The following is a 22402-nucleotide window of genomic DNA, read 5'->3' as shown; positions in this document are numbered from 1 at the left end:
GGGCATGTAGTCCAGTGGTTTGAGAAAGGCTAGGTTAGGCCAAGTAAAGAACAACACCTTCTTCCCAAGGCTTGGAAAATTTATTGAGAGGAGTGGGAAATTCAATTACTAATCCCAGGCAGAGCAGATTCATTAAAACATGGGATTCATAGTCATGTAGACTTATAATTCAGCTAGTGATTCCACAGGTTTATCGTAACTGGGATAAACAATTGGCTTTAGGTCTTGGACTACAGTTCCCAGAATCCCACAGCCACCATGGCCAGGAGACATGCTGATTGGGGGATTTGGGGATATATAGTCCACAAAAGTAACTTCTTCAAGCTGTTTTCTTCTAGGGTTCCATTTAACCTTCTAATTGTTGGTGAAAAATAAGGCCCTATCTACACTCACAATATGCATCTGCTTTATGTTTCTTGGAAATTCATGGCTTCCTCACAATGAATATATAATGGGATTATAATGTGGTGAGGTACAGCAAACTCTTTATTACAGGTCCCCAGCCACCACCATCATCCCATCCTTGTAGAAACGTACACAAGACATTTCATGTTCAATCCAAACTTTAATAAAAGCCAAGAATCTAGCTAGACACTCATCTTCAAAACAGAATTTTGAGCATCTCAGGAGCTACAGCTGCACACAAAAACTAAAATAAAACCTCTGCTTTGCAGACTAGAAAAAAACCCCACTACCTATTTTCTTATTGTTCAACCAACATCTTTGCCTACTCTCCTAACTTCAATAATACAAATACTAATAGTTTGGCATCAGGCATATAGAGTGCTAGCTTGTGGTTTCCATATCAGTGGAGTGATGAATCCACTCTGGGACATAGTTCAAACTCTAAAGGAGCTATGCAAGGTGCTGACCCTTAACCCTCAAAACAAGTTTGTAATCTTAGACAACCCCATTAGAATAAAAACCAGAATGGATTCATCACCCTAATGATAAGGGGAGCCACCAAGTTCCACATACATATAGTATGGTGAGAATCTGGAAAAAGAAAGATCTTGCCAACTGAAGCCAATGTTGTTTCTGTCATGGGTAGCTTGGCAGTGTTTCAAAATGTCTTTCTCATGGGTAACTCAATAATTCTTATTTTGGATTCCAGTTGTGTATCGCTCTCCTTGAACTGCATTCCTTCCTGCAGTAACCTGATGAGGACACGCCAGTAGGTAAGTGCTTCCAAATCTGAAAGGCAGGATGAGAAATGCTAGGTTTGAGCAGTGTTCATTTCACAACCATAAGCATGTGCCTTACCCTCATTTCAAATGGAAATCTAACTTTGCATTTTTTGCACAACCAACTTAAAAAAAAAACTGGGGAAGGAAAATGGCACTTCAGGTAGAATGTGCAGTGGGCATTTCCACCTCTTCTGATGACACCTGAGGTTGACATTGTGGACACCACCACGTAAGTCTTTTCAACCCATCTAGAGGTCCAAAAGCTGCCTTCTTCACCTCGTGCCCTTCAGGGCATTTATCTCTCCTATAAATCTGTAGCTGTAACCTTTGCTTCTGTAACTTGCTGTGAAGCCACTCCAAGCTAAATTGAACAACAGAGTGCAGCAAGGATTCAAGGTCCGAGAGTGGCAACATAGAGCCGAGGGAGAGTGGATGGATCCGGGCAAGATACAGAGCCTCATTCTTAATTCTGTTACCTGGAGCAGGTGGGGAGGGTGGGAGGGAGAGAAGAGAATTCAAGAAAAAGAGATAAAAGCAGAGGAATCAATAGAAGCAAAATAAAATGACTGCCACCCTGTTATCACAGTTCAAGGATTAGCAAGCTCTGAAATTCCAAGGTTTAAATTTCACTCTCTGGCCTCAATCTTCAATCCCCGCAACATATTGTAAATAACCACATGCAAAGCTATGTTACAATGAGCCACATAATCTCCGACCCCACCCCAACTTAATGAAAAACCTATGAAGCATCTGACCCACGTGGCTATTCTGTGCTTCACAGGGGGCAGGAAAGCTCAGAGAACTGTTTGGACACCTTCCCATAGCCAGATGTGAAATGATTACAGCATGGGACCACTGGCAGATCTCAGCACATCATTTCACATCTGGCTACATGGACATAGCCAGATGCTTTTCCAATCCTGCCTGCTCACTGCAAAGCATGGAATAGCCGTGTGAGGAGGCTTCAGGGGCCTTTCAGTGAGTCAGGCAAGGGCTTTTGGGCACAGAGGCTGGATGGCCATCTGTCAGCAATGCTGTGGTTGTGAGTTCCTGCATGGCAGAATGGGATTGGTCTAGATGGATGGCTCTTGGTGTCTCTTCCAACTCAATGATTCTATAAAGTTAGGCTGGCTCCATCTCTTTTATGTTTCTGGCGAACAGCCTAAACATCATTGTTCCACATGGCATTCAGTGTTTCAAATTGCTGTTTTACTCGTAAATGATTTAAAACTGGATTTTAGGATTGTTTTTAGATAGCTCTTAGAAGTTTAGGGAGTTGTTTTAAAGTGTTTTTATAATGTGTTTAACCTTTATTGTTTTAATTGTTTTTTATTTCTTCATTGCCTCAGGAGCCTTTGTGGACAGGGAGTGATACAGAAATATTTTAAACAAATACATTAAAAAATAAAGGAGACAGAAAATGGCTAAATTGAGGCTATCATAGTTTGGATATATCATGAAAGTCATGATGCTTGAAAACATTGGTAATGCTCTATAAAGTGGAAGAAAGAAAAGAGGAAGACTGAACAGCAGGTGGTTTGCCTCCATCAAGGAAGGAGAGGTTTGCCTCTCAGTTTACAAGACATAAGCAGAATTGGTAATAACAGAGTATCTTGGAGGTCTCTCATTCAGAGGGTTGCCATATATCCAAACTGACAACAATGTCCATTGTCCCAAGGTGAAGCTTTCAGGTTGTTTTAAAATGTTTTTAAGTATTTTGGTCTGTTTTTAAGATATTTTTTTTTAAAAAAACCCAACAACTTTATATTGTTTTATTTGCTTTACTTTGTTGTGCATCGCCTCAGCAGCCCCTGCGGGCTGGGAGGCAAACTATAAATACCTTAAATAAATAATAAAATAATAAGCTCTTTGGAGTAATAATAGGTGAGGAAACATTTGAGAATATATTTCCTCCTCTCCTAGTTTACTCTGAAATGCTACACACCACCACAATCCCTACCTCAGAAGGGAACCAAACCTTAGGCGACACTAAACTTACCTAGCCCTGAGAAATAGGTTTGGTCCAGGAGGGTGTGACACACAGGCTTGGCTTTGCGAAGAGCTTCCAAAGCCTTTCCCCGATCAAACTCTGGGCTTAGGATATCAGTGGATGGCTCAGTTGCAGGAGAAGAACACAGCTGAATCTGGCAGTTGTAAAACACAAGGAAACCTCCGCCCTCAAAATTTAGAATCAGCCTAAACATAAAACAAACAATTTCTTAGTTTGTAAAAACTGGAGTAGCCATGTGTCAGTATCTGAATCCCTCTGAGTTTCTGCCATGCTTGTTTGTCAATAATAATAATAATAATAATATTTATTTATATTTCCTGCTTCTCCCTTCAGATCGAAGCAGGATTACAACAGTAGAAACATCATAAAATTCATAGATAATACAAAATACATCAATCAAAATAAAAAATAAAATATAAAGGGGAAGAGTTGTTACAGTGTTGCTCACAGTTGTAAGAATGGAGTCATCATATTCAGATGTTCAAAATCGGATTAGAGGAGATCCATTGGATAGGCCCACCAGAAGAGATCCGTCTTCAATGCCCTCTTGAAGGCTTCCAAAGAAGGTATAAGATGGATCTCTTCTGGGAAGTTGTTGCAAAGTCTAGGGGCCATCGCAGAAAGCATTTTACAAGAGGTGGTTTTCAACCAGGTTTTGAGTTGTTCTAATATTTTTGTGCCAGATGTCCTGAGAGCGCGGGGCCGATTGTGTAGGGAGAGGCGTTCCCTAAAGTAACTCAGGCCCAGGCCATGTGGGCTTTATAGGTAATAACCGACACTTTGTATTGCACCCGGAAGCTAATCGGCAGCCAATGTAGAGATTTCAACACCGGTGTAATATGCTCTGATCTCGGTGTCTTGGTGATCAGTTTGGCTGCAGCATTCTGAATCAGTTGGAGCTTCCGAACTTGGTACAAAGGTAGCCCCGTGTAGAGTGCATTATAGAAATCTAAACGAGAGGTTACCAGTGCATGTACTACTGTTTCAAGGTCCCCCTGAGCCAGGTAGGGACACAGTTGGCGTATCAGCCAAAGCTGATACCATGCACTCCTGGCTATCGCCTCCACTTGAGATGTGAACTGTAGAGACGAGTCTAGGAGCACTCCCAAACTGCGGACTTCATTCTTCAGGGGGAGTGTGACCCCGTCAAAGATGGGTTGGCAGATCTCCCCTGCTGGACCAGGGGCACCTATCACGAGTACCTCCATTTTCTCTGGATTCAGCTTGAATTTGTTTTCCCTCATCCAGCCCATTACAGACTCAAGGTAGGCATTCAGAGGAGAGATGCTATTCTTAGTCACTGCAGCAGTCGGAGACATAGAGAAGTGAATCTGGGTGTCATCAGCATATTGATAACACAGTGCCCCATCTCTCCCAGCGGCTTCATGTAAATGTTAAAAAGCATGGGGGACAGACTAGTGCCCTGAGGGACACCAGATGTCAGTTCCCTTTTATGAGAACAACTGTCCCCCAGCATCACCATTTGGAATCTGCCCAAGAGATAGGAACGGAACCACTGGAGTGCAGTGCCCCCAATACCTAGCTCCCTCAGGCGCTCCAGAAGGATACCATGGTCAATGGTATTGAATGCCGCTGAGATGTCTAAGAGCACCAACAGGGCCACACCTCCCCTGTCGATGCCCAGACGAAGATCATCGACTAGGGCAACCATGGCAGTTTCAACTCCGTATCCCGCCCTAAAGCCAGTTTGAAATGGGTCCAGATAATCGGCTTCATCCAAGACAGCCTGGAGTTGGAAGGCGACTGCCCTCTCGATCACCTTGCCCAAAAATGGTAGTAAAGAGACTGGCCTATAGTTGTTCCTTATCAGGGGATCTAGAGAGGGTTTAAGAGTGGCTTAACCACTGCATGTTTAAGCGCTGATGGAAATTTCCCCTAAGGGATGCATTTATTACAGTCTGAAGCAGTGATGTTACAGCATCTCCTCCCTGAACGGTCAGCCAAGATGGGCAGGGATCGAGGGGGCAAGTCATCCTCCTTACACATCCAAGGAGCTTGTCCACTTCATCGGTACTCACAAGCTCAAAACAATCCAGTCTAACGCAGTCCGCGGAGTCAATGGATACCTCTCTCATAGTCTCTGTTTTAATGCCGGCATCCAGATTGACCCTTATCTGAGAGATCTCATCGGCAAAGAAGTCATTGAATGCGTCAGAGTAGGCTGCTGTTGGTTCTAGTAATACGTTCGGGGTGGGAGGCAGTTGGATTAGCTCTCTGACCACTCTGAATAGCTCTGTATCTGCTTTGCTTTGTATTACCGGGTGATGGGTAATGTCATAGATTTGGTGTTGCTGGATGGAAAAGCTTGTTTATCTATTCTGCAGTTGGGTAATGAGCAGATGTAGGAGGAAGGGAACAGGCACTGGGAGCTGCCAAAGTCTTGTCCTGGGAAGAAGAACATTGTGGTTTAGGAACTAATGAGGTTTGTTCATGGGAAAAGGTTTGATTTGTTTGTACTTTTAATATACTGTGTAACTGAAATTGCTTTAGTCCTATCAACATTGCCATGCTGTGAAATACTTTAGTTTCTGAATAAAGCTGATTGTCTTAATACTGAAGTCTGTATTTCTAAACTGATGTCAGCCAGTTGTTAAGATTCCTGAATAATACAAAAATGCATTCAGAAAAGGCCTTCCATGCCAGTGAACTGGAGATAGAGAGGCGCTGGACACAAGGTGAGCTGAGCTGCAAGTCACTGTGTCCAATGTACAAGAGATTGAGGAGTTGGATCAAGATGAGGTTCAAAATGAAGGGAGGAATGAGGGGGGATATATCTCTACAAATACTTTTCAAGTAATGTTTATGGATTCCCTCACTCAGCTGGCCCTGTGTTGTTATTGTGACTGTTTTTAAATGTTGTTTAAAATGTTTTTATCTTGGTATATTTTTTATCTAAATTCTGTATGCCGTTTTGATCAAAGTTGGAAAAGTGGGATAAAAATAAACTTTTTATTTATTATTATTATTATTATTATTATTAAGTCAGTGCTCTCACCTTGAAATTCCTCCCTGAGAACTGGAGAAGGGCCAGGCTATGAAATCTGGCAAGCTTACACCTCCTACACTCTAAAACAGTGCTTCTCATGCTATCTGATGTATGGGTTCGGAATCTTTTTTCCTAATGTGCCATTGTTTCCGAACTGTATTTATGCTACAACTGTTTCTTCCCACTGGCCAGCAGCCAATGGTTCACAGAACAACACCACTCCATGGATCACTACTTTCAGTAGCGCCAGGCAATTTGGATAGGTTCCTACCCACTCCAGGTCTTTTAGACCTGTGGGGCTTTCCTGCCATGAAGTATCTCCTGCTCATTTCTTGTTTCAAAAACAAAGTCTCTCCCTAGAACTAAAGAGAGTGATAAGAGACAACAAGATAAAGAGCACAAAGTGCTATTGTGGGAGAAAATGTAGGTGCCCAATCCGACAAGGAAGAAAAAGGGAAAGAAGAAGGAAGAGGAGGAAAGAAGAGGAGGAGAAAAAAAAGGAGGAAAGAGAAGCTCATTGGTCTAGAAATTATGATTCAAAATAAAAAAAAAGTATTAACAATAAGAATGTACAAGCCACAAAAGAAAACACAGAAATTCTTCCCACAAAATATATGCAAAATACAAGAATATAGTTATGACAAAATGATTATAATGGGAGAGCGTAATGGGGTTATAGAATCCAAACTGGATAGAGTTTCAGGGAAAAAATAATAAAATAAAAACAAAGGGCGCTCCCAAACACAATTTTTTAAAAACCTATTGGATAATTTAACTTTAGTTGACATTTGGAGACTTAAACATGGAGAAATAAAAGACTATATTTCTTTTTTTCAGAACAACACAAATCTCATTCAAGGATAGATATGTTTTTGGTTTCTAACTTTCTACGTCTGAAAAGTAGTTCAAGGGATTTCAAAACAAAATTATCTCCAATCATAACCCAATATCTTTTACCTTTAAAAACACAAGTTCAGATTTTATGTGGCTTTTAAATGATAACCCATTACACAATTAAAAAAAAACTTAGAAAAAGTAAAACAAAGGCACAGTACAGACCAGCTTTAAATGGTGCACATTTTAACTCCGGAGGGACACTGCAGCCAGCAAACCACACAACGTCCCTCCAGAGTTAAAAGAACCTGGTTTTTCTGGGTTCTTTTAGCAGTGCCAGGGTTACGTTGTGAGTGCGCCAATGGCGCGCTCATGACGTAACGGACATGCAGTGATGTGTGCACGCTGTGAGTCCGTTACATCAAGATGGCAGCGCCCGTGTGGATGGGACCCCGCCATCAGGCCGCCACCATTGCATACTAGGGTTCCAGACTGTGCGGTTGCTGCACAGTCTGGAACCCTAATATCATCGCTGCCACGCCCCTTTCGGCCTGTCTGTCTCGGGCCTAACTACTTTTAAAAAAGAAAACATTGGGAAAGGAACAGATATAGGGGTGAAGCAGATGGGACAAAAGGAGCAGCCAGAGGCTAATCCAGGCCCAATCGCTTCAGAACTGTGGCAACCAGATGGAGCAATCCCAAAGCCAGCCACTGCCATGGTCCCAAATGGGCCACCAGCAGGCGTGAGTTTTGCTGTTCCTTTTCAGGCAATCTTGGGTAGCCTCAGAGCAACCTCCAGGCGGTTTGGGAGCATGTGGTGTTTGAATGCCATACCCCCAAAGTGCCCAGAAGTGGGATCTCTTTTCCTGTAACTTGAATACATTGCTCTGGGTCCTAGTCCCTGGAGGAGCAGAAAACAAGCTTAACATCCCTTCAAATATTTAAACAAGGCTGTCATGTCACCCCTTAACTTTCTCTTCTCCAGGCTAAACATACCCAGCTCCCCAAGTTTCTTCTCATAAGGCATGGTTTCCAGACCGTTCACCATTTTGGTTGTCCTCCTCTGGACACACTCCAACTTGTCAACATCCTTTTTTAAATTGTGGTGCCCAGACACAGTATTCCAGGTGAGGCCTGACCAAAGCAGAACAGAGTAGTATTATTACTTTCCCTGATTTAGGCACTATACTATTGATGCAGCCTATAATTGCTTTGGCTTTTTTAGCTGCTACATCACACTGTTGACTCAAGTTCAGCTTGTGGTCTACTAAAACTCCTAGATCCCTTTTGCATGTACAGTGGGACCTTGTTATTTGCTAGGGTTTGGTTCCAGGGCCTCCCATGGATACAAAAATCTGTATATTTAAGTCCCACTAAATACACTGGCACTGTAAAATGTATAAAATGGCAAAATCAAATTTTGCTGTTTGGGTTTTATATATTTTTAAAATATTTCCAAATCACGGACACTTTCCATGGATAAAAAAAATCCATGTATATGGAGGGGTGACTGTACAGTTGTCAAGCGAAGTGTCACACATCCTGTATCTCAGCCTTTCTTTCTTTCTTTTTTCTGCCTAAGTGCAGTATCTTACATTTCTTCCTGCTGAAATTCATTTTGTTGGTTTTGGCCCAACTCTCTAATCTGTTACAGTCATTCTAATAGTACCACTGAATTCTGCTCTGGTCAGGCCCCACCTGGAATATTGTGTCCAGTTCTGGACACCACAAATTAAAAAGGATGTTGAGAAACTGGAGCATGTCCAAAGGAGGGCGACTAAAATGGTGAAGGGTCTGGAAACCATGTCCTAGGTGGAACAATTTAGGGAGCTGGGGATGTTTAGCCTGGAGAAGAGAAGGTTAAGAGGTGATATGATAGCCCTGTTTAAATATCTGAAGGTGTGTCATATTGAGAGAACCAGCTTGTTTTCTGCTGCTCCAGAGAGCAGTACTCGGAACAATGGATGCAAGCTCCAGGAAAAGAGACTCCACCTCAACATTAGGAGAAACTTCCTGACAGTAAGGGCTACTCGACAGAGATAGTGGAGTCTCCTTCCTTGGAGGTCTTTAAACAGAGGCTGGATGGCCATCTGGGGATGCTTTGATTGAGAGTTGCTGCATGGCAGAATGGGGTTGGACTGGATGGCCCTTGTGGTCTCTTCCAGCTCTACGATTCTATGATTCTATGAATCCTGATCCTGTCCTCTGAGGTATTAGCTACATACACACATTGCTATTTTAAGAGAACAATTTTAGGTAAGACGTAGGGTAAAGGCCAGCTGAAGTTGGGTGGAAATTTTATTTTTCTCTACTGCAACTCTCTGAGAGATGTATTCCAAGCTCTGGTATGTATTATGTAATACAGTGAGGAAAGTACAGCATGTATGCATCCCCACCAGGAATGTTTTGTGCCCCCGGCACATTTTTGTCATGCCCAGGTCTCTCTTTTTGTCACTTCTTTAAAAAAAATGCACCCCAAAATTTATACCTAGGAACTGGATCTCTCCAATCTCCCCGTTTGTTTGCCTTATTGGCTCTTGCAAACTCGTTGGCGCGGATGCTTCCATACAGGCCAAAATGGAACCGCAGCCACTTCCAAAGGTCACCAGCAGTGTCTTCGGCAAGCAATGGCGAATCTCCATCATGCTCCACTTGTGGCATTTTTTGAAGATCATGGGCATCAGCCACTTTTTCATCTTCCCTCATGAGAAAGGAGCTGCCCTCACAAGCTGCCAGCCCTTGACCAGTTGATCTCTGTTTGGATGATTCTGAATCTGCGCTCTCACAGCTGGCCACCGCTTCCTGAGAGATACCAAAGGCCAGAAACAAGTTCTTTCCATGGACCTAGAAAATAAAGTATTGTTTATGTAAATGTTTGTGTATTGTTTGTGTATTAAGCACCTTCAAGCAGACTTAATATCTCACTAAACTACAAATCCCAGAATTCCATAGCATTGAGCCATGGCAGTTAAAGCAGTGTAAAATTGCATTCATTTTGCAATGTAGATGCAGCCAAGGTCTTTATCCTTCTCTGCCAAAGAGTGCTGGTGCCTCACCAAACAAATCCCAGGATTCTAAATGATGGGGCCATGGAAGTTAAAGTGGTTTCAAACTGCATTATTTCTACAGTGTAGATGCACCTTGTGTTGCCTCTTTTCCCTCACTCGTCTATCACTTTGTACCAGTCAAATTACATTGGAAGAGGATAACAGTCATGGAAACTATTTCAACATAATGTGCAAATGTGACCAGTTTAAGGTAAGGCTGGTAATTCTGTGGCCTTCCAGATGTTGTCAGAGAGCATCTCCCCTGAGTCCTAACCAGTATACAGCCAACAATGAGAAATGCTGGGAGTTGCAGTCAACCAACCTGTGGAGAGCTGCATGATTCCAATTACTGGCTTACAGTAAGGGTAGAGAACTTCACTTGGACCGAGGGCCAAATCCGACTTTAAAGAAGAGTTCCACATTCCTACAGTTCAAGATAATCACTGGTCCAATGATCCAAAAAATTCCAGCATATTTTATCTTATTTAGCATATTGTAGCTCTTCCTGCAAAGAGACTTTGTAGTGTTTTGGAATGGTGGAAAATCCATTTGGAAACTGGGAAGCCACGGAATCACAAGGAAAGAAATGTATTCAGCTGGAGCATGATGCAAGCCAGCTTGGTGTAGTGGTTTAAGCATTGGGCTATGATTCTGGAGACTGGGCTCAGTCCTGGCTCAGCCATGTAAACCCACTGGGTGACCTTGGGCAAGTCACATTCTCTCAGCCTCAGAGGATGGCAATGGCAAACCACCTCTAAACAAATCTTGCCAAGAAAAACCCATGAGAGAGTCACCATACGTTGGAAATGACTTGGAGATACACAACAACAATGCTGTGATTCCTGGAGGGACAAACTCAACCACAGGTTCTCTAGCCATGCTGTGGACATACAAAATGTTTAAGCAGATAACAACATATCTACAATCCCAGAGGAATCCAGAGGGTCCAGAAAGGAATGTCTTCATTCTAGAACCAAAGTGGGTCCAGGATGCTTCTATCACTGAGCCAATCTCTCAAATTCATAAAAGGAATGTGAAGTTGAAGGCATTCATGGCCGGCATCCATAGTTTTTTGTTGGTTCCTTGGACTATGAGGCTGTGTTCTAGAAGAGTTTATTCCTGACGTTTTGCCAGCAGCTGTGGCTGGCATCTTCAGAGAATGCTGGTATGGAAGAGAGTGGGGTTTATATGCTGTTGGTTGAGAGAAAAGCAATTCACATGTTAATCTGTGTACTGTTCTGTTGTTGCTGAACCCTGTGGACTTGTCATTCAACCCCACTCTCTTCCATAGCAGCATTCACTGAAGAGGCCAGCCACAGCTGCTAGCAAAACGTCGGGAATAAACTCTTCTAGAGCACAGCCTCATAGCCTGAAAAACCCACAAAAAAACTACTCATAAAGGGAATTTGGAAATAACAGAGTCTGTAAATTCCTTGGAGGAAGGACCTGCGCTCTTCTGTTTCTGATACACTTGTGATATCCTGTATATGTTAAAGTTATTTTTACTTGTTAATCACTATTTGGAGGTCTTTAAACGAGTCTGGATGAGCATTTCTCAGTAGTACTTTGGTTGGGTATTCATGCAAGGGGCTTTTGTTTCCAGTTCAACTCTATGATTCTAATCCATTTTTAATTTTAAAAAGCAATTGCTAAAGAAAATCTTTTCCTTTAAAGAAAAAGATGCAAAAACGAGCTTAGTATAGTTGAAAATGATCGGTCCTAACTAGAGCCAGTTCACTATGACAATAAGAACTTGGTTAGTCAAACCTTAGGTAAGTTCCATTGCTTCAATGGCTCTAATCATGACTTTTTAATTTGTATATTTTAAAGAATGTACTCATATGGGTATATTTTAATGATACTGCACTATATTTTAACTGTTGGTTTTATGTGTTTTCTGTTTCTTCTCTCTCTTTTTTATGTTTTGTATTTTAATATTTTTCTGTGTCTTGTATTTCCTGCATTCCCCAAATTTCTTTGATCTCCAAATGTGCATGACTAGATTGGAAATAATAATAATAATAATAATAATAATAGTAATAATAATAATAATAATATAAATTATAATAATATAAACTATTCTCCCTGTATTGGGAGAAAAATGGGATATAAGAAAATAACAACAACAACAAGTTGTACTCTACCTTGAGCCTTAGGAAGGCAGGAAATAAATAATAATAATAATAATAATAATAATAATAATAATTGGGCTTATGCCAAACTAATTGGGGCTGGAATGCTGACTTACCTGGGAGTTAAGTTCCAGTTTTTTCTGTAGGGTACATCTTTTGAGCAAGCATGGATAAGATCATATTAGAAGAGTAAACTGTTTGGGCAAGCCAAATGCAGCAAGACTCACCTGAGCATCGGACAGCACCAGTGTTTTCAGATCATTGGGGTTCATCTGTTTCGTGCTCCCTCCCACTTTGGTCACTGTCTGCCCCACAAAGGGAGAGCAGAGGAGTTGAAACTTCTTTACGGATGGGCCTTCAGGCATTGCGGGAGGAATTAAAAGGCCAAGGAGCCAGCTGAGGTCGGCAGTCAAACGAAAAGCTGCAAAGTTTGTCAAAAATACCGTTCTATGCAACAGATTTTTACATGGATTGCAGAACTTCCAAACAAATAAACTAAATGGCCAACATAACTACACCTTACTTGTTTTTGGATTGTGATATACCACACTGTAGCTGCAACAGGGGAACCCTGAAGAGTGAACCAGCGGACTGGGACCTTCAACCAAGGTAAAACCATGTTTTTCTTCTCAAATTTGGACCGGATTGGCATGTTTTACCTCAACATCTACCAAAATATTCCTGATGCAAAAACATGGAAGTTTATCGCACTGGCCCTGAAACGGGCCCAGTGCATTCTAAAACGTGCGTGCGCACAGGCACGCACTGAACGAGATGGGGCTAAGAACCCCATTTTACCACACGCTGGAACGCCGCCTTTACTGCCGGGAGTTCCAATTGCGTCCCCGTTCCATTCCAGAGGGCACCATTTCTGAGAACGCTTTAGAACAGTTCTCAGAAATGGTGCCCTCTGGATTGGAACGGGGATGCAATTGGAACGCCCGGCGTCAAAGGTGGTGTTCCAGTGTGCGGTAAAATGGGGTTCTTAACGCCATCCCGTTTCGTGCGCACCCGCGCACGTGCACATTTTAGAACGCACTGGGCCCGTTTCAGGGCCAGTGCGATAAACTCCATGGTGACTTTTTGAGGGATCCATTGTCCTCTGCCTACAAAGGGGCCTGTGGCCTCACAGGAATGGAGACAGATTGGATTGCAAAAGAGAGGTCCTTGATACATAAACGGACTTTAAATTTCCTGGACTTTGCCCAACTGCCACATGGCCAGAGGAGAAGGGGCCAGCCTGCTAAAGATATGCTCCCCATAATGGGCTTGTAAGAGGATGGGAACTAGCTAGGCTGGCTGTTGATGGCTAGAAATAGAGGGAATTCCAGAAGAGGAGCTGGCTTGGTCTCTCGCAGTGAAAAGGCAGTCAAGTGGCTTCTCAAAACAAGCAGTTTTCTAGTGGTACAGCCAGTCCTCCATATTCAAGGATTCTACATCCACGGATTCCAGCATCCAGAGCTTGAAAATATTTCTCACGCACAAGAATTCCCCAAAGCAAACCTTGCTTTTGCCATTTTATGAAAGGGAGACCATGTTCAAAACTGAGTTGAAGATCATCCTGTTCAGGGAAGCATTCCCAGGCATTGCGTGACTATTATTTGTTATTTGATGTTTTTAATTCTTTGCCTGCTTTATTTTATTGAACCCTTTCCTGTACTGTTACGTATTATTTATATGTATTATGCTATTATTTCTTAGAATGTACGCCATGGGCAGGTTTACCTTTATGTATTTTATTGTTTGTATGTACAGCACTGTGTAAATCTACAGCACTATATTAATAAATAATAATAATAATAATAATAATAATAATAATAATAATAATACCATCTTAACTAAGGCACAGAAACAACACTATAGAAATAATGCACCTGGACACTACTTTAACCGCCATGCCTCAACCCTATGGAGTCCTGGGATTTGTAGTTTGCTGGGGCACCAGAGCTCTCTGGCAAAGAAGGCTAAATATTTCACAAAACCACAAGCCCCAAAATTTCACAACGCTGAGCCATGGCAGTTAAAGCAGATGCAGCTCTGAAAATTGTTCCCATTTAAAACACTTCTGCTTGTGTTGGCATTCCCTGGGTCACTTTGCCTCCTTCTTTTCTTTGGATGCCTGCACTCTATCTCCAAAGGCTCTACTGAGATTTTAAATTACTGCCATGCTAGGAAAATTTCATGGAGGGGGGCAGAATTCCTACTGGGGAGGGCAATGCCTTCATTTCCCCCCCTCTGTAAATACACCCACCTTGATCCAACCTAAGATGCCATGCTGTATAAGGGAAACCATTCAGATGTGCATGCACACATTGACTCACCAGGTGCATAGTAAAGCAGGGCACATGTCAACACCCTGAATCATTTTCCAACTCTTCAGCCAACCTAGATTCTAACTCTCAGCCTCTGATAACTTTGTTTCTAAACTCTGCTGGTGATTTGCTCTCCTTCAGAGAAGCTTCATTCCCCTTCCTGCTTTTCCAGATGATGGTGATATAAAGTTCATTCACAAATCTTCCCTTGCCCTGATCACTTTCTCTGGTAGACCTAATTCATAGAGTACCCAACAGCTCCTCTACTGAACAATCCGATCGGTCTCCCTCCAGCCTTATTTGCAACTGCAGGCAATTGCAGAAGTTGCAGACCTTTGAGTTCCTAATGTCCATGGTTCTTTTCTCTGTGAGCCACCTTGGGTCCCTTCTTGAAGAAAGGAGGCATGCAAATGAGGTAAAAATAAATAAATAATAATTATATTGAATAATAATAATAATAATAATAATAATAATAATATTTTTACTTCACTCTCGCCATTCCTTGAGGCTGGAAGTGGGGTACAGCGCATTAAAACACAATTAAATTGAGGAATTAGATAATTGGGTAAAAGATATAAGTGAACATTAATCTATCAGTTTTCCAATTCTCTTCATTTCCTTTAGTCATAACATATGAGATATCTACAGGAAGGGAAATTTAAAATGTATATTCATATAACTGAGGAGAAAGTAACAAGGAAAGATATATCCAGTGTTAAGACTTTACTTTTAAGGTTAATGTAGTTTGTAGGATGAATGGGGTATGACTGAGATATGTAATCTCTGTAATGTTTTTATGTTGTATGTTTATATGTTTTTATATGTATATTTCAATAAAGCTTAATTTTTAAAAAAAACACAATTAAAAATGCCCTAAACCACGGTTAAAATACAATACTATCAAATCATGAGAGCCAGTGTGGCGTAATGGTTTTGAGTGCTGGACTAGGACTCTGGCGAACAGGGGTCGAATCCTGGCTCAGCCATGTAAACCCACTTGTTGGCCTTGGGCAAGTCACACTCTCTCAGCCTCAGAGGAGGGCAAGGGCAAGCCCCCTCTGAAGGAACTTGCCAAATGAGAGGGTCGTCATGAGTCAGAAATGACTTGAAGGCACACAACAACAGCAACAACAACAACAACAACATTAAAATGCACTCATATTGAGGTAGAGGAAAAAGTAGCCTCCTTCAGATGTACTGTACTCTATGCCACACACTCCATTAATCTGGCATTCTCATGCTCTCCAACATTTCAAGGATGAAAACTGGGTCACTGGCTGAGCAACATCCAAATGTAGTCAAGGTGGCAAAAGTAACCAATGAAGAAACTAATGAGAAACTAACTGTCCCAATTGAAACCTCTCTGCTGCAATGATGAGAGCTTTTAAAAAATGAATCAACCTTACCAGCACCTGGCCTTCAGGAGTCACACCAACTGGCTTGCAGATCAAAGCTGGGCAGCCATCCCATTGGTTTGACCCCAGAGAGTCAGGGACCGATGAGAATCGACGTTGGGCTGTCAGCCAAACGGTTTGACCCCGAAGAGTCAGGGACCAACAAGGCTCAAAATTGGGCTAGAAGCCAATTGGTACGACTCCGGACGGGCTGTAAGACAGTTGGTTTGACTACAGAGAGTCAGGGACCAATGATGATGATAATGACATCCAATTGGTTTGGATGTCCAGTACTGGGCACCACAATTAAAAAAGGACATTGAGAAACTGGAGCATGTCCAAAGGAGGACGACTAAAATGGTGAAAGGTCTGGAAACCATGCCCTATGAGGAACGCCTTAGGGAGCTGGGTATGTTTAGCCTGGAGAAGAGAAGGTTAAGAGATGCTATGATAGCCCTATTTAAATATTTGAAGGGATGTCATGTTGAGGAGGGAGCAAGCTTGTTTTCTGCTGCTCCAGAGACTAGAACCCGGAGCAATGGATGCAAGCTCCAGGAAAAGAGATTCCAGCTCAACAATAGGAGGAATTTCCTGACAGTAAGGGCTGTTCGACAGTAGAACACACTTCCTAGGAGTGTAGTGGAGTCTCCCTCCTTGGAGGTCTTCAAACGGAGGCTGGATGGCCATCTGTCAGGGATGCTTTGATTGTGAGTTCCTGCATGGCAGAATGGGGTTGGACTGCATGGCCATTCTTGGGGTCTCTTCCAATTCTACGATTCTATGATTCTATGGTTTGACCCCAGGGAGCTGGGGACCGGTGAGGACCAAAGTCAAGGCAGCCAGTAACAACTCCTCCTCAGGAGAATGAAGAGACAAAAGCAAGGCGAATGGCCCTGAGACAGTTTGTCCGCAGCAAAAGAGAGGCTATAGTCAAGCAATTTCGGAAGGAAGGCCTGTGGCCATTTTATAAGTTTCACTCAGAGATAAGAATGTGAAAAGTGAGCCAGTGAAGGGGCTCCATTTTAAAAAATTTCCTCAGGAATAAAAAGGGGCTTTGCCAAGCGCGCCAGGAAGGCGAGGAGAAGGCGAGGCAGGCCGCTGTTAAACAGCTCTACCTCAGAATTTAAATTCACATTTAAGTATAATATTATCTTTAAAAAACCATAGCATTTGCTTTAAAATATGAACAATTACCACCAAAACGCAGATTTATCCTGTCAAATTGAGTTTTTAAAAGTCTGACAGGAAAACGAGTTCCTAGATGCTGCTGCTAGTGCAGCGGACAAAAAGGAACTGAGGGTGTTGGTGGGAAACCGGCTAATAAAGCAGTTGGAGGGTGGAAGGGGCTACCACCAAAACGCCTCTAATATCTCCAAGAAGGTTCCAAAGCTAACTGTGCAGGCAAAAAGCAAACCTTGATTTTGCCATTTTATAGAAGGGACAACATTGCCTGTGTGTCATATTTAGCACGTCTCCAAATATCATACAGGTGTGTGGTACCTGACACACCTAGATGTCTGGGACAACAACTCCCATCATCACCAGCAAGCCCATTGGCTGGGGATTTTAGGAACTCATCTGGCAAATAACATACAGGATACGTCTGATTTTACCAAACCACGCATGGGCTGTCCTGAACCTTAGACAGATGCCTCCTCCACTAACTAATGTCTAATCCAGACCTGCACAATTTGGAAGTAGGCAGGGGCCAAAATTAAAATTGCCAAACTTTTTCAGGCCGCAGATAGGTTTTAATTAATTATTATAATGAATTATTATTATTGATTTATTATTTATTAAATAATATTATTGTCAGCACCTTGCTCTTTGTTGAGAGAAGGCCGAGCAGAGTAGGAGCCTTGAGCAAGGTGACCAGATGTCATAATAACCAGAATGGAGGGAAAGAAACCATAAAATGGAGGACATTCAAGAAAAACGTAGGCAACATTGCAGAAGAAAAGCTAAAAACAATAATATAAATTCACAACATTTATCAATATAAATGCACAAAAAGCTCTCCTGATGCCCCCCATGCCATTGTGCTCCTGAGCTAGAAAAGCACATCTCACTCCAGAAGATTAATATACTTGAGCAGTTTGCACTCTATGTCTTTCTATAATAGCTGCTAAATTGAATAATGGTAAGTATATGGGCCACTTAGGTCCAAAACACACTGCAGAAATAATCCAGTTTGAGACCATTTTAACTGCCCTGGTTCAATGCTAAGGAATCCTGGGAACTGTAGTTTTCTGAGACATATATCCTTCTCTATCAGAGAGTACTGGTCCCACAACAAACTACAACTCCCACAGTTTTTTGTGGGTTTTTTGGACTATGTGGCCATGTTCTAGAAGAGGTTATTCCTGACGTTTTGCCTGCATTCTCTGAAGATGCCAGCCCCAGTTGCTAGCGAAATGTCAGGAAGAAACTCTTCTAGAACATGGCCAGATAGCCTGAAAAACCCACAAAAAACTATGGATGCTGGCCATGAAAGCCTTCGACTTCACATTACAATTCCCACGTTCACTAGCATTGAACCAGGGCAGTTAAAGTGGTCTCAAACTGGATTATTTCTGGAGTGTTTTGGACCTTACTTTTTTAAAAAATAATCCAAACATAAATGCTGCTTTGAATTTTTTTTCCATGTCCCAGCTGTGAAATGGTTGGGGGGAAAGGAGAAAGTGTTGGGGGAAGGGGCTGCCAATCTATCAAGTCCTAATATATTGGCAGTCCCTCCCAGCATCACTTTCTCATTTCCTCCCAACCATCTCTTAACTGGGAGATGGAAAGAATTTTTCATCTCTAAGAATTAGGTGATGCCTTCAAGGGTATGTACAATTTTCGGCCAAGTAAGTGACCCTGGGCACGTCACATACTCTCAGCCTCTTTTGAAGAAACTTGTCAAGAAAACCCCATAAGGTTGCCTTAGAGTCACCATAAGTCAGAAAGGACTTGAAAACACAGAAGAACAACAACAAAAGTCTGCAATAGTTTCATAGGTAGTACATAGGAATAGGAGCCAGTGTGGTGTAGTGGTTTGAGTGTTGGACTACGACTCTGGAGACCTGGGTTCGATTTCCTGCTTAGGTATTGAAACCCACTGGGTGACCTGGTCATCTCACACGCTCTCAGCCTCAGCAAGGCAATGGCAAACCTCCTCTGCACCAGTATTGCCAAGAAAACCCCAGGATAGGTTCGCCTTAGGGTTGCCATAATAAATCTTGCCAAGAAAAGGGCCGGTCAGAAACAACTTGAAGGCATGCAACAACAATAGCAGTAACATCACCAAAAGGGCTTTTCCTTCCTTTTTTTAAGAGTATTTATACCCCGCCCTTTAACCCTAAAGGCTCTCAGAGCAGCTTACAATTATTATTGTTGTTTTTCATTAGCCGGTTCCTTGCCCTGAGGCTTACAATCTAAAAGGAGAAGGTGGTGGGGCAGGGGATCAGGCCCAGCAGCTCTGCTTTCCCTCTGAGGCCTGGACCAAGGCAGATGGACTGAAGCCAGGGCTCTGCTTCTTAATCTAGGCCAGGCCCGATGGAGCTGGGAGGCGGATGGCACCAGATGGCCTGGAGGGAGGGCTCTGCTTCTTAGCTTAATAATTAAACCTCCCCACTGAACACACCCAGATGCAGCCATCAACATGGCTAGGGAGCATAGTGGTGGCGGCCCTGGCAGCAGAGGGAGGTGACAGAGATGGTGGTGCCTATAATGCAGACTAGCAAACTTTACCTACAGCTGTGCCTACAGAGCCCACAAACTCCTGCTGCAGAGGGAAGAGTGGGAGGGAGAGGAGGGATGAAAGAGGGAGGGAGCAAACTTAGAATTGCAAAAGTGGAGAGGAAGGTCTCCTCCAACAGGGCACAGGCTGGTCTGACAATGAGGACACCCTCTGAGCCTCTTCCTCCTCCTCCTCCTCCAGCTCCTTCCTGCTCAAGCTGCTGGCTGGCGCAGGGGCTTTTGCCCCATGGGTGTGGCACTGCTGGCCAGACAGCTTGCTGGGGAAAGTGTTGCTGTGAGGCTGGGGGGGAGCCGCTCTTTGGTAGCCTCACCTAGAATAATGTTCTGGGCACCACAATTCAAAAAGGATGTGAAGAAACTGAAGCATGTCTAAAGGAAAGCGACTAAAATGGTGAAGGGTCTGGAAACTATACCTTACCAGGAGAGACTTAGGGACCTGGAAATGTTTAGCCTGGAGAAGAGAAAGTTAAGAGGTGATATGATAACCCTGTTTAAATACTTGAAGGGTTGTCATATTGAGGAGGGAGCAAGCTTGTTTTCTGCTGCTCCAGAGAACAGACCCGGAGCAATGGATGCAAGCTCCAGCAAAAGAGATTCCACCTCAAAATTAGGAGGAACTTCCTGAGAGTAAGGGCTGTTCGACAGTGGAACACACTCCTTCCTCGGAGTGTAGTGGAGTCTCCTTCCTTGGAGGTCTTGAAACAGAGGCTGAATGGCCATCTGTCGGGATGCTTTGATTGAGAGTTCCTGCACGAGCGTCTATGATTCTGTGCTCCAGCAGCAACAGCAGCTTTGAGGGCAAGTGGTCTAATCCTCTTGAATAATATTTCCGATCTCTTTGGTTGTGAAAGCTGAACAGTGAAGAAAGCTGATACAAGGAGAATCAACTTGTTAAAAATACAGTGCTTCAGAGTTACAGGGATACCATGGGCTGCTAAAAAGACAAAGCAAGCCTGAAGTCTTACTAGATGCCAAGATGACTAAGCTGAGGCTGCTGTGCTTTGCAGGTATCATGAGAAGACACATTAGAAAGGACAATAATGCTTGGTAAGATGGAAGGCAGTAAGAAAAGGGGAAGTTTTCATTACAGGTGGATGGATTTAAGCAAGGAAGCCACGGCCCTGGGTTTGCAAGACCTGAGCAGGGCTGTTGATAACAGCATGATTTGGAACTCTCTCATTCATCTGGTTGCCATAAGTCAAATTTGACTTGATAGCAATTTACAACAACGGCCCTTTCTAAGTAATGATGCCAGGGGTTGCAACTGTGACATTGGCATGTGCCATCTAAGAGTGCATCTACATTGTAGAAATAAGGCAGTTTGACCCCACTTCAACTGCCATGGCTCCATCCGACAGAATCCTGGGATTTGTAGTTTTGGGAGGCCCCAACATGCTTTACCAGGGAAGGGAAAATACTTTGTAAAACTACAAATCCCAGGATTGCATAGGGTGGCGCTACAGCAGTTAAAGTGGTGTCAAACTGCATTATTTCTACAATGTACATGCTCCCTGCGTAGATGATGTAGAATACTGGTATTAATTGATTGTCCTCATAAAAAGCCAACATTAAAAGCAAATTAAACTAAGTATACACATCAAAATATACTTTTTAAAGTGAAGTGGTACACCCAGTGAGGTTTTTAGATTATTTTTTCAAAGACATTTGTACCCATTTGACAGGTTTGTTTAACTGGTTTGTTTAACTGGAAGTCTTAACACCACATTAACTGCAATGGCTCCATCATACAGAATCTAGGGTTTGCAGCTTTGAGAGACAGCAGCAGTCTTTGGCAGAGAAGGCAAAAGAGCTTGTAAAACTACAAATCCCAAGATTCCATAGTAAAGTGGTGTCAAACCTGCACAATTTCTACAGTGTAGATTGACCCAAAGCCTCAATGATTTTAAGTGACTGTGAAAGATGTAGGAAATGAGGCTTCACTCTAAATTGCTTATAGATTTCAGCCCTGGGCAAAATGGAAGCTGTACACCTTATTTTCTTCTTCTTCTTTTTTGGAGGTTGGAGGAATACAAGCATCAAACACAGCCAGGTTTTTTATTTAGGATTCCACTTTATTGTGCCATTTGCTATTCCGCTTGATCTGAGATAGGTAAAGACATGATTTATTTTCACTGAAACCTGCTCAAGGACATTACAGCGTCTTTGTATTCGTGGGCATCATCGCGGCTGCCTCAAACAGAGCTCAGTCTTTTTCCAAGAGGGAAGATGTAAACAATCAGCGTATTTCCACATTGTGATTCCCATCATTTTTAAAAGAAAAAGAAGAAAGCCTATGGGAATTGTATTGTTAAAGCCATTTGATCCACAGTCTCCTGGCCTTAAAAATAATAAGCTGGTTGAAGAATCCCAACCAACCCCAGTCCGCCATCTGGACTCTCAAGGAAAATCCTTATATCAGAGTAAAGTATTTGTCCATCTCATCCAGGGCAAGAACTTGGCAAAAGTTACACTTTTGGACTGAAGCTCCCAGAAAGCCCATAATTTCCTCATAGCTGGCGGACAAATCCCTCGATCTACCAGCCAGCATTACCTTTCTGGCTAGGGTTTCTGGCAGCTACAGTTTTAAAAAGTAACTTTTCTACCCAATAATGTCTATTTTGACTGAATGCCTCAAACAGGAAGCCATCCCTCATTGTCTGATCCTCCTTCTCCCTTCTCCTTTTCTATTCTTGTTCTATTTTTAAAAAACCAACAATGCCACGCATTTAACCAGGAC

The 22402-nt window shown here is 42.7% G+C and overlaps 1 protein-coding gene across 2 annotated transcripts; it reads right to left on the bottom strand.

Moving 5' to 3' along the window:
- Positions 1–564: 564 nt before the first annotated feature.
- On the bottom strand, positions 565–17176 carry NEIL2 (nei like DNA glycosylase 2). 2 transcript variants are annotated; one of them, XM_089528275.1, is made up of 5 exons: positions 17119–17176; positions 12446–12639; positions 9528–9883; positions 3187–3383; positions 565–1663 (listed from the first exon to the last, which is right to left on the bottom strand). In XM_089528275.1, the coding sequence occupies exons 2-5, from the start codon at positions 12581–12583 to the stop codon at positions 1344–1346; spliced, it is 1011 nt and encodes a 336-aa protein (XP_089384401.1). In that variant the 5' UTR covers positions 12584–12639; positions 17119–17176; the 3' UTR covers positions 565–1343. The 2 variants fall into 2 exon arrangements, with proteins under 2 accessions (XP_089384401.1, XP_089384402.1); XM_089528276.1 differs by lacking the exon at positions 17119–17176 and adding an exon at positions 14864–14882.
- Positions 17177–22402: the final 5226 nt, after the last annotated feature.

The sequence above is a fragment of the Sceloporus occidentalis genome, unplaced genomic scaffold, assembly GCF_023333645.1.
Source record: "Sceloporus occidentalis isolate IW3139 unplaced genomic scaffold, rSceOcc1.0.p SCAF_6, whole genome shotgun sequence".
Lineage (NCBI taxonomy): Eukaryota > Metazoa > Chordata > Lepidosauria > Squamata > Phrynosomatidae > Sceloporus > Sceloporus occidentalis.
The sequence above is the reverse complement of the archived record's forward strand: the minus strand, read 5'-3'. Positions and strand labels throughout refer to the sequence as shown.

Bases quoted from the DNA above. Each gene is read 5' to 3' on its own strand.
- NEIL2 (XM_089528275.1), bottom strand. From the start codon at position 12,583: ATGCCTGAAGGCCCATCCGTAAAGAAGTTTCAACTCCTCTGCTCTCCC. The intron at 9,884-12,445 runs GTGAGTCTTGCT...TTTATTTTCTAG, and splicing joins TGGTGCTGTCCGATGCTCAG to GTCCATGGAAAGAACTTGTT. The intron at 3,384-9,527 runs GTATAAATTTTG...TTTTATGTTTAG, and splicing joins TGGAGAGATCCAGTTCCTAG to GCTGATTCTAAATTTTGAGG.